Here is a 17,359-nt window from a genome sequence, read left to right on the forward strand (position 1 = left end):
CTGATGTATAAATATTGCTAATGTTAATTTTTAAACTGTAGCCTCTCTGACTGAGTAACACGCAACAAATATTTACTCAAACTGTAATCTCCCTGAAAAATGTCATTGCAACTTTCTGTGATTATAGCATGAGGCGAAAAAAGCCAAATGACAGACAGACTGGACAATAAACTTACAGAGGAGATAAAGATCCTTTTCAGAGAGAAAAACAAAAACAGCAGGTAAATCCACACAAGTTTTGAACTGCTCTGTCCCCACCAGCTCTCTTATCCTAACCTTCTTTTACATTCTTGTAATTCCCCAACTGAACAATGCATTTGACTCATTTTACCCACCAGCCTTTAATTACAGCTCATACATCCCACACATATCCTGTCAATGAATGCTAAAAGGAAGGCACAGTCTATCCTGAACTCCTGCCTTCAGCATTACAGATGTCATTAAACACATCACTGAGAATGAAAACATCAGAGCAAATATTCTCCAGTGCATTTTTCTCAACATGTCACCATGAACCACATGGGATCAGCATGAATCAGCTTGCCAGTGTGATTATTTCTGTCCATTTTCCATGTTGTTATCTTTTCCTAAGCTGCCAGATATTAGACTGGCTCAAACTAATTAGAGACGTGCAAGAAGTAATGAAGGAGCAAATAAAGATGGAAATAGAGATGACTGCCACTTACTTGTCTGACAATAGTTCTGCGACCAGCATCTCCCCCTGAAGTGGCCGTTGATGGTGGTCTGAGTGCAGAGGGTCTGGCCCTGCTCTGTGCCGGGACACACGTCACCACACTCCCGCTCGTTCTTATTGGCCACAATGAAGTTGTCCTCCACTGAGTCCAGGATCATGGACCAGTCCAGGGTGGCCAGGTAGCACAGGTCTGGATTCTTCTCTAACCTCACGGCACCCCGAGTGATATTCATGAGGCTGTGCAAACCCACCTCCTTCAGCTGCAGCATCTCGTAAATCACCAGGGCATAGTTGAAGAAGAGGTTGTTACCACGGATCACCGTCAGGTTTGGGAAGAGGTCGCTGAGGGTCTCCAGGCCGTAGACCCTGAACAGCAGCACATAGTCGGTGACCACACGCAGCTTTGGGAAGCTAACGCCCCTGAAATCCTCGGCCTTGGCCCCAAACATGAGCAGGATCTTCAGGTGGCCCTCAATGATGGTGCAGTTCTCCAGTGACCGGAGGTTGGTCACATTGTTTCGGATGTTCTTGCTCTGACAAACTAGGAGGGGAGAAAGAAATAAAAGAAGTTGCTTATTGTCATTTCTTACATTGTAATGCTTGGCCATCAAGTCCAATTCATAAATAAGAAAAAATAATCTCCAGCATGCCTAAAATATATTTACCATAGTAATTTTTATCATTAAGCATAGCATTTATTCAAACTACGTATCTATAATTTTCCAGACATAAATCCATTAATACAGTACATTAAGGTTTTATTTTTCCATTCACACCCACACCAGGAAAATTTCTCTGCTGTGTTTATTTTCAAAAAGTAGGCTAAACAAACCTCTTGGTTGGCGTTAACTCAGCTATACATCTGGAAAGCTTTGCAGGTTTTAATGTGAGATGCTTTTGAATGGTACTGTTGTATTATGCAGAAAATAATGTTTCTATCATTTAATATTCTCACTTCTCCCAATCAAAAACGACCAGAGTAGTAAAAAAAAATCCCATGTTTTCATGAGGGTGAGTTTTGAGCAAGCAGCAAACAAAGTTAATATTTTTTTTTGTATTCTCATAGAATGCAGATAACTTTACAACGCAGGTAAACCTGAGTGTGGCATAGATAATAAATGAATCAGGGAAATAAATAGTGAAATAGAGCATTTTTTAACTTTAGTCACTTTCACGTTTAGCTTGTGGTTCTTACTTAGACATAAACTAATTTTTAATTTCTTCTTTATTTTTTTAATCTACAGAAAATCTGATTTCATTTCATGTGAACTAGAGACAAATTACACCTGAAGAGTACTCCACACAATTACAGCACAAGTTTAAAAGTGCAACTGGATATAAACATCAGCAAATATGTTTTTGCTGCCGTTTCCATCTGATTTGCTTTAAGAGAAGCAAAGCCATCTGATTGGTCATCTTCGTCTCTTCTAACAACACAGTCTCTTCTCGTTTCTCCAGAGAGGAAGTTACTGTACTGGTCTGTCTGATCTGAAGGAAGCAAACATGAACGGGTTACCAGCCTTGAAGCAAAGTGCTTATCCTAGCTCATTCATAGTCTTTAGCTGCTGCACGCTCGAACACACACATACATGAGGATGCATTTAGACTGGCAAATGCATGAACACACGTACACACCCATTACATTTGAGGGGAATTAATTAGCAGGGAGTTCCTTAAAGAGATGCGAGGAGAGAAAGTGAAAACACAATAAGAGGCTCATTACTGGGATATTTTAGAGCAATCAAGGAAACAGTCATTGGTTGGGGAAAATTCGTTGAAAGCGAGAGAAGTTAATGGTTTTCTGACAAGCTTGTGTGGACAAAAAAAAAAGAAAGGTTTAGATTAGACGAGGCGGAAAACACTGGGCAAAAAAAAACCCTCTGACTGCTACTCAACGATATGTCAAGATTTAAAGTATTTCTGTACGGTTTGTCTTTGGCATCAAAGCGGACAAGGCGTATGTGCATTTCTCATCTGGATCACCCCTAAAAAATAGCGTCAGAAGGTCTTGGAAGGTGGGGTTCAAAGACAAGATCTCCAGCATTCAACCGTGGAGGACCGGTACCAGTTGTAGCAACCTAACCTAAAATAGATGGCTACTGTGACAACATGCCTAATGGAAGAATAGAAAGTGGAGCCTCAATTAGATCATCGCAAATTCTGACCAGTAAGAGATTTTTATTTTTAATCTTTAAGTTATTCAACATATTTATTCTTGTTACATTTATGTTTTTTGATTGTTGACTATTGCTTTAAGGCTGATTTTACACCACATTGATCAACTCTGATTGTTTCAAATCTGTTTATAAATAAAGTTGATTTTATTAATATTAGGAGGACAGGTTGCTAAGAAATTATTTACCAAAATAAAAATAAAACATGGCAACCAATTATAAGACTAAGTATTTCAATTGTAATCCTTGTTATTGTTTAAATATCACTAATGTATCAGAAAAACTGCTGGAAACCATGACTGAATATTATGATTTCCATATAACGTGCAACACCCATTTTCCCTGTTATCGTCTTTCTCTTCTTTCAAAGGTCTCCTACTTTATCAGTAGTTACTGGAAGGTTGATAACTTAATAGTAAAGACATAAAAAGACATATCACAGGCATACGGCAACCTTCACATTTATTGGCCCCCCAGGTTAAAAAAAAAAAAGTGTAAAAATCATTTAAATAATTGACCTTCAGAACCCTAACTTGATACTGGAATATATAAAAACAACCTTTAATTTTAACTGCACTTAAGCAAAATCAAGTGGTTTTACTGACAGACCTATTTCCCAGGTGCAGAATCTCTAAGCTGTTCTTCAAAATGGGAAAGACAACTGAAACTGCCTTTTAAGTAAGGCAGGTGTGTGTTGATCTAAATAGAGGTGTAGCAGTACACAACTGCCAACCAAAAGTTTGTGGTGAAACCCTAGGGATTCAGCATGTGTGAGTACAGCATTGTTTTAAACAGATGCATGTGTGTTTGTGTGGAAAATTAAGTGCGAAACTCTACGGTCTGTCATGCAACTTTAAAAAGCAATTAAAAAACAAAAACAAGGGAGAGAACCCCCACAGGACGTGTTGGTTTTAAGGCTTTTTACAAATCTTTAGTATTAACGATTTGTGTCATTGATAATCAAATGAATAAACTACTGAACAGGTGGATTAGCGAACATGTTAAGGCCTTTAATAAGACAGGTTACACAGTACATACACTGCAGCCCTCTTTAGATACCTGATAGAAAACGATAACAGACTGCTCACTCTGTTTTCTACATTTCAGTCATGTCTATCTAAAGCTTAGAGCTCAAGGGAACAAGCAATGTTTACCTTTCACACAAGACCGGACTATAGATCAAGTGAGCTAAATACCTAAAGCATTCAGTGACCAAGGTCTTCTAAAACAAAGCATCACGTTTCTGTAAAGCTTCATCTTAGTTTTGCAATGGCTGTTTGAAACAGTAGTGGTGGATTTCAGAGCTGAAACAGCATCCAGCTCTCTTTGGCTAGCTTGGTTTTCCTACAAAAAGGACCCAAAACGTTACCTTAACATTCAGACGACCTTATACGACTCAAATGTTCACTATGTGCTCTTTTTCACGCAGTTATTGTAAACTGATTTTTTACCTATTTGTTTATATAGCGCAGGAATATAATTTCAGTTTGGAGAGTATAAAAGCATTAATAGAGTATAAACTCCTTTTGGTTCAGATGGTGCACATAAAAAACACAAATATTTAGCTATTTCTATTAAGTAAAACAATGGTAGAAAAATGTTTAGACTGTATTGTTATTTGTTCAAGTTATGTTCAGCAAGCTGTTGCTGTCTTGCCTCTCTGTGTGAATACTGTAACCAAAGTAACACATTTCACTCAATCCAACAAAGTCAGTTTGTGACTGTAAAGTCAACTTTCGCCTGAAAAATGCAACTAAATGTTAGGAACCCCACCTGCAAAATTACACTATAACCTCTCTCAGTGATGCACACATGAAAAATATTAAAAATAAATCCTGACAAATTGATAAATGCCAGATTTAGAAAGTGTCCGTGTTTCAGCAGAGTTGTTGCTGGCATTGATCATTTCCAGGTTGAAGCCAGCTTTTTTCTTCCTCATTGTGTAAATGATTAGCCAGACGTACACAACAATCCAGGTACACAACTCTAACCAGAAAAGAGTCAATGAAAGACTTTAATTACTTCCCGTAATGGCAAGAAGCCAGTAATCCCAACAATTTTTACTATGTACTGCATGTTGGCGAGTCCAGTCAGTTTTCGCTGCGCTTAGACAGGGAAAAAAGATAAACTGCATAAAGGTTAGAATGGTGTTTACTACATTCAACCAACACTGTCCGTAATCAGGCAACAGCGCTACGAGCTTGAGTCAGTTTCAGAGACCATAAGTGTCGATGTGCTAAGATGCATCAAACAATCACTAAATAAAATTGGACAATTTTTCCATGACTGCCTCAGACTGATCTACGTCAAAACGTAAAAATCCTACTTCCTTCAGTCTGTCCATGCAGAATAAACAGAATGCTCTCTGATGCACTTTCTTTTGAGTTTAGTACAGTTCAGATCCAGCTGAGGGACATTCGCTTTGGTGTTTAACTCTGGATAGACGTGTAAGCCTTTCATTTTCTGATGGATTTAAAACTGCTATGAAGGAACTCGCAGCACATTTCTAAAAGTCCAACCTTTATGTTAGTTGCTTTAATACAAAGTTTACACACTGAGAATATATATGAAATGACTCTGTATTTGATCCTGATCTGATTGGTCAGCTGCTATTGCATCAGAACACCGACCATGTTGGATCTTATAAATGGATCAACCAACAACATGCTCTTCGGTCCAACGTGGCTTTTAACAATTAGATAATGGTTAAGTTCAATACATAGTTGCACAATTGGGAAAAATCCAAAATATTTCAAACTTAAAACAAATACCTCTAAAACAAGTTATTTTCCCCTTTGATTTTATTGCTTATAGTGCTTAAAAACAGAGTTGGAATTGGTCAAAACCAGAATAAATTTTTTTCATTTTAAACGAGTAATTTATCAGTTTTTGCTGATAAGCATCACATAAGATGATATTTGATACAGCAAGAGCAGCTCTCACTGACGGGCCTGCCTCGGCCCTGCCCTCCTTTATTAGATACAAAACACAAAAACACACTTCCACTGCGTGGCAATTGCTGTTATCACCAGCGATAACAGCAACCTTACACCTCCCTCTACCCCTCCTGCCTTATCTGCTGGACACATCAAACACGGCTGCAGGCCTCCGGCTCACTGTCAGCCGTCGGTACTAACTGGATACCTATTGTGAAACATGACAACAAAACAAAAAGTGGTTACGCAACAACCAGCGGGGCCAGGGTGCAAGAGGGGCCCCCTCAAGACGCACCAAGCGCACACAAACATAACGGATCGTGTCTTTTGTGCAGGGCAGGCTGGTGTAAATCACGTCTCCTGCCCCTGGAGGGCTTATTGACACAAAGACATGGCGGTGAGCTTTGAGGAGAACCAAAAGACAGAGCTCGGTCAAAATGTAAAATGGCGTCTTTTTGTTGACTGACAGGAGCAAAAAATGAGAGAGGAGAAGGGGGGGGGGTCTTCAGAGGGTAGACGTGAAAGAGTCGAGATGGAGGGGAGGGATAAGAACCCCTGTGCCTTTACAATAATAAGCCATCTCCTCTCTCTCTGCTCTAGTCTGGTAGCAAGAATACATGGGAGAAATGGCAGAAGAAGAGAGGAAAGCGTGGGTCAATGAGGAGGGAAAGAGGTCGCAGGGGAAAGTAAAAAAAAAAAAAAAAAAGAGTCGGAGGGGAAAGGGGCAGGGGGAAACAGTGTAACTTGAACCCAATCAGGAACGCAGAGTGACGTAACGTAGCGGTTGGTGATCACATGCATGAATGGAGAGTTGCTATGGACCACAGGGACATGACATGCAACAGTCTGAAAGGGTGAAGGGAGAGTAAAACCGAGAAATAACTGATCTTTACTGACCATGTGCATCAGGTACAGTATACATATGCATTTAGTTAGAACATAGAAGCCTGTGACTGTTACAGAGTAAGCATCATAGATAAGTGGCAAAAACTGCAGAATACACAGTAAAAAAAAAAAAAGAAAATGCCCACCTGCTGCTTCAGTATACAGTTTAAAGATAATCTCTATTTTAATCCCAAATTTTACTTAAAGGAAAAAGGCAGGCACTTGTAGGGCGGACAGCAAGAGTGATACGTGCAGCCTGCCCTGTCACTTCCGACCACCCGGAGGCAGACAGCTTGGGGTTCTCACGGGATGTACAGGATCTCCTAATTACAATAACAGCCCAATCAGCCACTAATGAGCCTGAGTGGGTGGCTGGGGTAGCAGGGCCCAGGCTGGAACGTACTGCACCCCACTGTAGACCATGAAAAGTGGGCCATCAGCCCGCCTGCCCTGTCTGTTTGGCACTTAATTTGGCACCAGGAATGAGGAGGAGTAGGGGGGTCATCCCCCTACTCCAGAAAAAAAGGGCTCCAAATATAAAAACCTGACAGTGACACCACCGTATATGCACGACCATAATTTAATTCAACTTTCTATAACGTGCAGGAGCACAGCTCAGAGAGCTCTACAACAAAGCCCTCAGACATGCCAGCACTTTTACTCCATTTGGAAACACACAAGATTTTAATCTGAAGGTAAAAAAAAAAAAAAAACGAGATAAATGCTTGTATCAGGTTCAAATATTCCCTGGCTCATGTTCTGTAGAAAGGGATCGTGGTGTGGAAACCATCCAACCTGAACAAGAAGAAACAAACTGTTCCTACCCTCTGCTTTTACTGCTTTTTATAATACAAGGCTGTTAAATTTCTGCTTTTTTTTTAAACCACTATATTCTTTTTGCATTTAAAACTTCTGATTTAACATGAGAAGGGCACAACCGGGAACCATTTGCACGTTCTGTTGTCAGTGCGTTTCACACAGGAAGATCATTGGTGGTTCACTACCACCAACGTACATTTCCCACATGAATCGGTTTCTCTGAAAATATCTGCCCAATGCAACTTTGACGACAGTTTAGACTCATAGACAAGCGTTTACATTAAATGCTATATTATTTTTGAATATGGATGTTTTAAGACCGTAGAAGTCCACTTTGGTCTTGACCCCTCTTGGACTAGCTATCAGCTTCTGCCTCTAGGAACTAAAACTAATCTAGATTTATACGAAATTACAACACCAGGAGTTATCTACTTGAGGTAAGATATTAACTGCTTATAACTATCCCTTTAACATTCATTTTCAGACAGAATGAACCTATTCTTAAAGCAAAAAATTAAAACATTGGTGCAATGCACATCAGCTGACCCATCTTTGTTCTGTGAGAATTCACAGCTGCAACCTCAGTTGTAGTATAGCTACAGTTTCAGACCGATTCTTCTCTTATTTTTAGAGTCATATTGCCTGCAGAGAATTTAATATGCGTCAACTAATGACACCCGGCTGGCAGAGATGAAGAATATTATGGTAGCAGTTTAGGAAGAGGCAGGAGAGAGAGCCCTTTACGGCGTGCAGAGCAGCTCGCGAAGCTGCACATTAGCTCAGCATGAAATCAGACCTGTCCTGCATGAGACCAGGTGGCGGCTAACTATGGACTGTGAGAAGTTTCCTCTCCCCCTGACAGATACCCCCTCGCTGATGAGGTGATCTGCTGATTATAGATTTGTCAACACTTCAGTTGCTGAACAAACTCAGAGAGGGAGGATGTGTAGCTGCGGTGCCAGGTGGACCGCTGGTGGAAAAATTAATTTGTTAATATGAATGTGGAAAGTCCTGAGACGTGAAGCCAGGTTGCTTGTGCACCCGCTGCCAATCTCTAGTTTCTGTAGTGAGAAGAGAAAAAAAACAAAACAACACTGAGAAACTGCATGAGAGGCATTTTTAGTAACAAGTGCCAGCATGTACCTCCAAAACAAAGAGAGACGAGGACATGAGCCAGGAAAAGACACAGAGAGGGGTGTTTTGAATATGAATAAGCTCAAAGCGGATTGGTAGGGGAAAATTATGGAAAGGTTTGAAGAAGTTTTGGTTTCAAAATGTCTAAAATTTTCCATTATGCTGTTAATACATTTTAGAGTGCCCTGTACTCCATACAGGCAGTTTTCTCGAGCTATATGAAGCATAGAGGAACACTGCCCCTCCCCCACCTGTTGCTGCACAGTGCCGGTCAACTGGCTGAATAAAGGCCTAAAACTATTTTTTTTTACAGTTTTCTGTAAATATCTAAAGACAGTATAAGGAGGCAATCGCTGAGCCGACGGTGCTGAAGAAATCAGATAACGGTTTAAGAAGGTGGAGAGGAAGAATGTGTGGGTTGGAGCACCTGCTCCTCCTTTGCAAACCAAGACGGCCCAGCCTATTCATATACAACACTGGGTCCAGTTACAGGTGAGGCAATAAGCCAGCTGGTAGCAGATTGGAGCAGCACACAAGCCGCGTCTGTGCCATCAGGTGGCTCGCCGAATAACAAGAGGAACCTAAATCAGATCACTTCTTACCTTCTGGCACTGGTGGAAGGGTTGGAGAATATGAGGAGAGGGGAGGCACAAGTGTAGATGAGAGGATGAGAAGGAAATGAAGTATAAACAGGAGAAAAAGAGGTGAGGGGGAGTAAAATGGTCTTCTGTCACTTCCACTTGTTTATAAAAACAATGACTCACCATATTCTAGTTTCAACAAACTGAGCTGGTGGGCTGTGGACTGCTGGGTGGGTTTCTATGTGTGGTTGGCGATGGAGAGAGTCGGGCACAAACTAGCAGACCATAAAACATTAACACTGTACACAGTGTTGTACACTGTACTAATTTAAACAACAACTTTGTCCATTTATACCCCCATTTCATGCCTCTGCACTGCCATATCGTACCAATGTACTAAAACCTTTGCATAAGTTATTTTTTTTATTGCCATGAATTAGGAAGATGGTCATAAAAATGCTAAAATCTCATGTATAAGGTCATTTAATCTCATATAATTGTGTGAAAACCTCTTATTTCCATTCATTTTGGTTATTATCCCCATTTGGGCCATTGACTCTTTCACTGGGAACTTCGTTTTATCAGGTGAAAAAACATTTGATTATCAAGGAAAACCCACATTTGTTAGATGGACAAACTAATGTGTACAGCCAATTATTCCGTTTCCCAAACTGCAAACACTTAAACAGGAAGGGATTTTTCAACATTGCCCACACAAACCTGTTTATAAATCATTATAATCCAGCGTTTATAACAGTTTATGCTTCTTCTAGGGACCCACTGTATAACTGGACAACAGGACTACAGATGAAAACTAGCCTTTGGCTAATTCTGGCATGTTACAGGCATACTGTAATAAACATGCACTGTCCAGCTTAATGAATAAATGCATAAATAATCACTGCTAAACAAGTGCAGCTAAAATGAAATCACAGACAGTACCCCAACACAAAGGGAAAGGTTGTTGAGATTAATCAGAAATTCATTTAAAATGCCTTGATTGTGTTGTGGACGGTAGAAGTTGACTCATAACAAGAGAAAATCCGGACTTTGTCTTTATAAGTTTTATTCAAAGGCATTCAGCGTTTGAATGACTCTGTCACTGAGGTTAGTCAGTGAAACAGAGCCCCGATCAACATTTACACACAGTATTTATACCAGAACATGACAGTGTTATCTCAACTTCAAAGAGTCTGTGTTTTATGACCCAAACCCTTCTTGAGTTCAAAGGTGACAAGGTTATCTAGGAACAGACCTAACTGCCCTTCCTGACATCGTCCTAAAAGATGGGTCTTAACCATTAAACTTCTGATAATGGCTTTTACAGCTTCTTCCTCTAACACAGATGTTCTGAGGAGTGAGATAAAAAAGGTCATACACTTTGGAATGCTTACTGCAAGAATTTCCATCACAATTGGGAGCCCGATCTGATGCTTGGGATCGGATTGGATCCCTAATAATCAGAAACTGGGGTTTAGCCCCAGGGTACAGAGTAATGGCAACAACTGTGTGGATGTGACGGCGGCTCAGTGATCTGTCAAACCATCAGTGCACTTAACATTTGCATCCTACTGACAACAGAAAAATGCTTTAATTGCCTTGTTATAACAAAAGTAATTGTGGGTATAAAGCTCCTCTGTGTAGACATGATACTTTACAACTTTTGCACCACAACTTAAATCACGTGACAAAGTATGGTTTTAGAAAAGTGACAAATGAGATTTTGAATAAAAGAACCTAGAATGAAATGACTCATTCTGTTATTTCCTTAAGCAGCAACTTTTACCATTGCCTCACTCATCTGTAGTTTCAACAACACCGTTTGATTTCATCAGCACTATTCAGCATCTTGGAGCACATTCAGTTTCCATCTGCTGTGCCGCAAAGAAAACTGCTGCAAAAATGCAACTCCTGAAAGGAGAGACATCTGAGCAACAGCAGCATAGATATTTACAGCATGTCCACATATTATCACCATCTATGACTTTTTTCCCCAATCAGATTAAATTCTGTTTTAATTAGTAATTAAACGGCAAAAGAATCCCATCAAAAAATATTTATACGTTTAGAAAGGACAGCTGGAAAAACATCAGTTCCATCAAGTAAGAAAAATTTTTGAAAAATTCAAGCCACGCCTAACACAACAGCTAAACCAGGTGGTGCTCTGAAGAGGGTGGGGGGATCTGAGGCTGGGAAACAGCAGCAGGTAATCAACAGGAGGCCGGGCGGCTCTGAGGATAAAAAGCAAAGCAGACACAACCACAGACACAGAGTGAGTAATCCAAAAGACATCTGATGTTCCTTTTCATCTTTCCACGTTAGTGACTTACCTCACCTGACTTGCCGCCACACAGCAGCAGCTGCAGGGACTGGCTCCAACCAACACTGACCCACAAACCAGAGCTAGGCACGAGTGTGAAGGAGCTACGCCTGCTCATCTAAACCTGCTCCTTTCAGTCCATGCATACAGATTTTTTTCTTCTTCTTCTCTGCCTGTTTGTCTGCTTATGCAGCTGAAAAATCCAAGCTATACTGTAAGAGTACTTTAATATGCCAACACTTTTTTTGTCCCTCTGTGTAAGGTAGATCACCCCATGCATGACACCCTATAGATTTTATGGAACATAGCTGCCAGCTGGACCCTCAATTAACAGACGCAAAGAGAAAGGGAAATTATTTTATTCAAGCTGGCTTTTCTGCCTGTACATCCTGCATGAACAACTCCATATGTGTGTGTGGAAAAGATTAAAACTATTAGGAGACGTGAGGGGATGGAAAAAAACGAGCAGGAAAGAGGGGAGGGTCAGGCAGAATTTCACAGGAGAGGGTAAAGAAGCACAGGAGCAAAAACAGCATGGCGGAAGTTGAGGGGATGGAGAACCAAGGGTCAGGTCAGTTTAATGGCCCGTTTGTCTGCACGATGAGACCACCAGCTTTCACTGGCTGCTGAAGCCACACACACACACCCACTCTGCCCCTCTACCTTGCTTCTTTCCACATCTCTTTCTCCCTTTACCTTTTCCACTGCTCAAGCAAAATAAAATACAGTGCAACATATGCACAAGCTTGAACGGATGACTGACGTTTTGTTAACATGCAAACGCTCCCTGGCCTATGAAATCCTTAAGCGCTACATCTGGCAGACGGGTCCCTGGAGGGGAAGGTCTGTGGCCACAGTGGTATTATAAAATGACTTCCATTTATTATGCTGTCATTTAACAGCAAGGCATAATTCAAAATGGGATCCATTTAACTATAATAGAATTAGGAATACTTGATGTGAGATCATAAACTGGCTGCTGGAGCCTCCACTCCATGTCCTTTTTCACAATGACTCCCCATCGTGCCCCTTTACTCTAATTTGTCTCCATTTGTCTGGTTTCCTCTTTTTCAGTCCACAAGCATGCCACCTAATCGTTAATTAGACACACAGACACGTTTTATTGGTTCTTTCATCCATAAAACAATGGAGTGTCCCATAGTAAGTATCCCCTATAGTGGCACTCAAGGGTCCCCTCCGTCACACTAATGCTTTATTGAAGCACATTTTGATTCCGGCTTTTTGGTTCTACACCCAACCTCAGCTAAAGTATGATGTATCTGATCAAGATTTAGTTTGCTGAGAGGTTGCAAAGGATTAAAGAGATAGCACGAACAAATGTATCAGTCAGGAGCAGGATACCACAATCCCAACAGCCTTAACTTATCTAAACCAAGCCACATCAAGGGGCCATCTGGAATTAAAGAAAATATGGGAAAGCACTGACATTACAAAACAGCATGTGTGTCAACAAAATATGGAAAAAACAAGTCAGAAACAACTAATGGAAGCTGCCATGGGTCACGATAACAAAGGGTGCAATAAAAGATCACATCTCCACTCAAACAAATCAGTGCCAAGCCTTCCATGCTGTTTAATTAAAATATTGCTCAGTGTTGTTTTAATCTTTAACACACTTCACCTGATCACCACCACTCTACCGAGCTGTTTAAAGTTTGCAATCTTCCGGTCCGAATTATTTTCACATGCCAGAACTGGGACTTTGGTCTTTGCTAATCATTTTCTAAACTGGATCACATACTGTAGCAGCTGTTTTGCAAAAAGGCGCTCCGACTTCTGCCGAATCCTTTCATAAAGTATTATCAGTTTTACAGCCACAGAATCAGGAGTAAGGAGCTATGTTGTATAATTTATGTCAAACAGCAGCTCCTTATAGAGCACATAAGTTAAATCTTCTGAGTTAAACATTATTTTAACGCTGATTGAATCAGAAAATGCATGTTGGTGTGTGCAGACACGTCTGCTTTGAGGCCACACACTATTTGCACAGATTTAAAAGTTAAAAGGTAAAAATCCAAATAAATAGGTGTGGCGCATGTCCTCCACGCCCTTTCTAGCAGTTGCAGGGCCTAAGTAGTGACCTTTTCCACATTATTCAGCACCACCTAAATAAAACCCCTTTTGCTACAATTAATGCGGCAAGCTTTAACCCCATTATCAAGCCTAGGTTTACTTCAAATAGTGTCCTGTATTTAGCTCCATCCATCGTCCACCAGCTCCCCCGTCTCCGCAGAAGAAAAGCATCCCCACATCATGATGCAGCCACTTCCATGTTTCACCTTGAGGACAGTGTGTTCAGGGGTGATGGTACAGCAGTTCAAACGGTTCGGTTTTGGTCTCATCTGACCAGAGTGCCTTCTTTCACATGTCTACTGCGTCCCAATAATGGCATGTGGCAACCTTAAAACGGGATTTTCTTATCCGACCTTTCAACAATGGCTTTGTTCTTGCCACTCTTCGATAAAAGGACCAGAATTGTGTACTGATAGTTAAGCTGTTAGCAGATTCACCCACTCTGTGCCAACCAAGTATAATTTCTATTAATTTCTCAATTATGTGGTAGGCCTACTTTGCGTTGGCCAATCACATAAATAAGTGTGTGGTTGTAATGTGGCAAACTTTAAAAAGGTTCAGGAGGTATGAATATTTGTTAAAGACATTATATGTTTGCAGTAGCATTAAAGATAAGAATATGATTTCAAAGAGGTGAGAAGCATTGCAGTCTTAAGCAAGACTGTTTTAATTAAACATTCATGCAAAATAATGATAAACTCAGAAATTGTATCACAACACAGATTACTGTAAAAGCAACCAAACAAAGTTCGGCCAGTGGATTTAGGTTAGTACTTAAATCTAATCAGGAAGACTGCAGATTGGGTCACCGGACGTGTTCTGTTTGGCAAAAGGCCCGATATGGCTCCAGGTTGTAAAGTAATCTTTCTAATCAGACAACAAGAAGAAAATTCAAGACAGATTAGGATGCGTTCACAGTGGATGCTGATCTCAATGCGGGAGTCGCCAAACGGGATGTTAGCCTACTGTCAGCACATCTCCTGTCACCATAGTAATCTGTCTCAGGCTGGACTATCAGGACAAAAACAGAGCCCTGTCAAACATAATCAGAGAAGGCCATGTGACCAGGGGCTGTTGTTCAGGATGTGCAGGTGGATATGTTTAGCATCACTTAGACCCGACTGGAGGGGACGGCCTCAATGAGACAGGATGAAACAAAAACAAGCAGGAGAGACAGGGGTGGGAGTGGAATGGAAACACTTAACAGGTTTGAACGAAGGAGGTTTTCCCACACCATAAAGGCTAGATTAGCAGGTGTGCACATGTGTAGATGTGTGTGTGTGTGTGTGTGTGTGTGTGTGTGTGCGTGCGTACAAAGTCTGCGTCTGCAGCCTGTGTGCATCTGCTGTGTGAAAGGAAAACATAGAAGTGGATGACCGTGAACTCGTTTACCCCTAAACGCAACAGTACATGAGGGGAGGCAGGGAGGGAGAAGGATACACAAAGAGATGGAGCTCCAGCACAGAAGGGAGAGAAAAACAAGAAAACACCTGTGAGGAGTCGACCCAGGAGGGATGGAGCGAGTAAAGGCTGCAAATCTCAGGAAAATGTTGCTTTATATAATAAATCTAAGAAAAATGTCAACCTGTTCCACTTTTAGGAAACTAAAACTCTAAGTCCAACCAAACTAGGAATGGGCACCATGGCTGGATTTAGGAGGATGAGGTCCCCTGGGCTACAGCCAGTTTTGGTGACCTACCCAGGTTTCTTTCACACATGCAAACTACAACAGATAGCTGCTACCAGATGTCAGTTTCAGGGAAGAAAACTACATAAATGCCACTGATGCTACCAAAAGGTGGTGGTGATACCTCAAACTGTGGGATTAAATTTTATTAAGGTGGTATGTTTAACCTCTGCTTCACTTGGGCATTCTTGCAGCTACAGAGCTGTATGAAGAATCTGGTGTTTCAAATTCAATAGTTTATCTGCATATAAATCTATATAAGATCCCCCTCAAAAAACACACAGGCAGACAACCCACAATGTCTGAGTTATAACATGTGTACGCATATCTTCATCCTGAACACGCTCGCTTATTTAAATTAAATCTGCTAACAATAGCCTTTGTTGAAATGGACTCTGCAACTTACTGTTTATATCAGTCCTGGCTGCTCTCACATGCATTTACATTTTCCATCATTGCATGTTTGTTTAACAGTGCAGGGCTGCCATGCATTGAGCTATATTTAGCATTTCAGAGAACAATAATCTGAGTATAATTAAACTGAGAATTAAGAATATTCATATTTCCTCTGTTCGTAATATTTTATTTAAAAAATGCCAAAAATAGGAGTTTCATACAAATAGCGTGCTCTTTATTTCAAGAAAAATATATATATAGACCTTTTTTACTTGTTAGTATGAAATAGCATGTTTTTAACTTTAATCCTAAGGCCCCATTTTTCATTGAGGCTTGATTCTTTGGAATAAAACAGAAAGATGGGATCTTAAAGAGCATGACGAGCCTTTCGTCACCAATTTGGACAAAAAATTATTAAATAAATAGTACCTTATAAGACAAGCCTACATAAAAATTTGGAAGCTTGGACAAAAACCTATCCCTTGTGGTTGGATTTAGCCGTTTTGCTACACCGTTGATTCCACTGACCTTCACATGGGCCGCTTCCTTGTATGAAGATGTACCAAGATTTTAAACAGCTACAGCTTCAAAACCAATTTCAATACAAATGATACCATTCCTATAGTTTAAAATCCTTTTTGCGAGATGTTTGAAGCGTAAAGTAATGCAGCGTGCCCCCTCCCCCACCTGTTGCTGCACACTGCTGCTCAGCTGGCTGAAAAAGGGCCCAATTTCCCTCGCCTACTACAAAGACTGGTTGGGCTGTAAATAAATAATTCTGGCTGCAAAAAACAGAGCTAAAGTGAATCACGGTTATGAAGGAAGTGCTGCTTTGAAAACAGGTTTATAAGCTACAAACTATGGAAGCAAATCGTTACCATATTTCAAATGAAAAAGCATTTTCAGAAATGCTTTTTCATTTTAAGAATGTGGCTGCATTGTTTGACTCATAAATGAAATTAGTTATCAATAATCCTATTTGCATTTTAGTTTTCTTCTTCAAGACTGCTCATTCTTTCACTTAATTAAAATGAAAAAGAAAAAGACATTTGAGATTTATTTTTCAAAATGTACCCCAGCAAATAGATACCAAAATTCAATTTGAAATGTAAAATTTGAAAATGAAAAAGCAATTCCAGAAATGCTTTTTCATTTTAAGAATGCGGCTGCGTTATTTGACCCATAAATAAAATTAGTAATCAATCATCCTATTTGCATTTGCATTTTCTTCTTCATGACTGCACATTTTATGCAATAATCAAAAAGAAAACAAAGCAGACATTGCTTTTTCGTTTTCGTGGTCTGCCCACAAAGTCCTGCCCAGAACTCAAAAACGAAAAAGTATTCCGAGCTGCGGGCGCAGAAGAGTGACGTCTGCAGCCGCTCTTCCTCAGCTCCTTGCTGACCGAGCTACCCATCTTGTTCGGTGGGAGGCGCTGTCCACGTCTGCATTGCATTACATTGCAAACGTGCCGAGAAATTGATTGAATTGCAGCAGGGCCGAGCTCAATTTGTGGCAGTGGCCGGCAGAACTGGTAGTTCCGGTGGCAGCTTCGGTGGCAGGCTGTGGCGGAACTGCCACAGCCTGCCACCGAAGCTGCCACCGGAACTACCAGTTCTTCCATTTCTGAAAATGCTT

At 40.6% G+C, this 17,359-nt stretch overlaps 1 protein-coding gene across 1 annotated transcript in view; it reads right to left on the reverse strand.

The window, feature by feature from the left end:
• insrb (insulin receptor b) overlaps window positions 1-17,359 on the reverse strand; it is a 99,770-nt gene that overhangs the window by 73,239 nt on the left and 9,172 nt on the right. The window contains exon 2 of the mRNA XM_047375580.1: window positions 687-1,235. Coding sequence (XP_047231536.1) covers window positions 687-1,235 — 549 coding nt within the window. The remainder of the gene's footprint in view (window positions 1-686; window positions 1,236-17,359) is intronic.

Source organism: Girardinichthys multiradiatus, chromosome 9 (genome assembly GCF_021462225.1).
Source record: "Girardinichthys multiradiatus isolate DD_20200921_A chromosome 9, DD_fGirMul_XY1, whole genome shotgun sequence".
In the NCBI taxonomy this organism is placed as follows: domain Eukaryota; kingdom Metazoa; phylum Chordata; class Actinopteri; order Cyprinodontiformes; family Goodeidae; genus Girardinichthys; species Girardinichthys multiradiatus.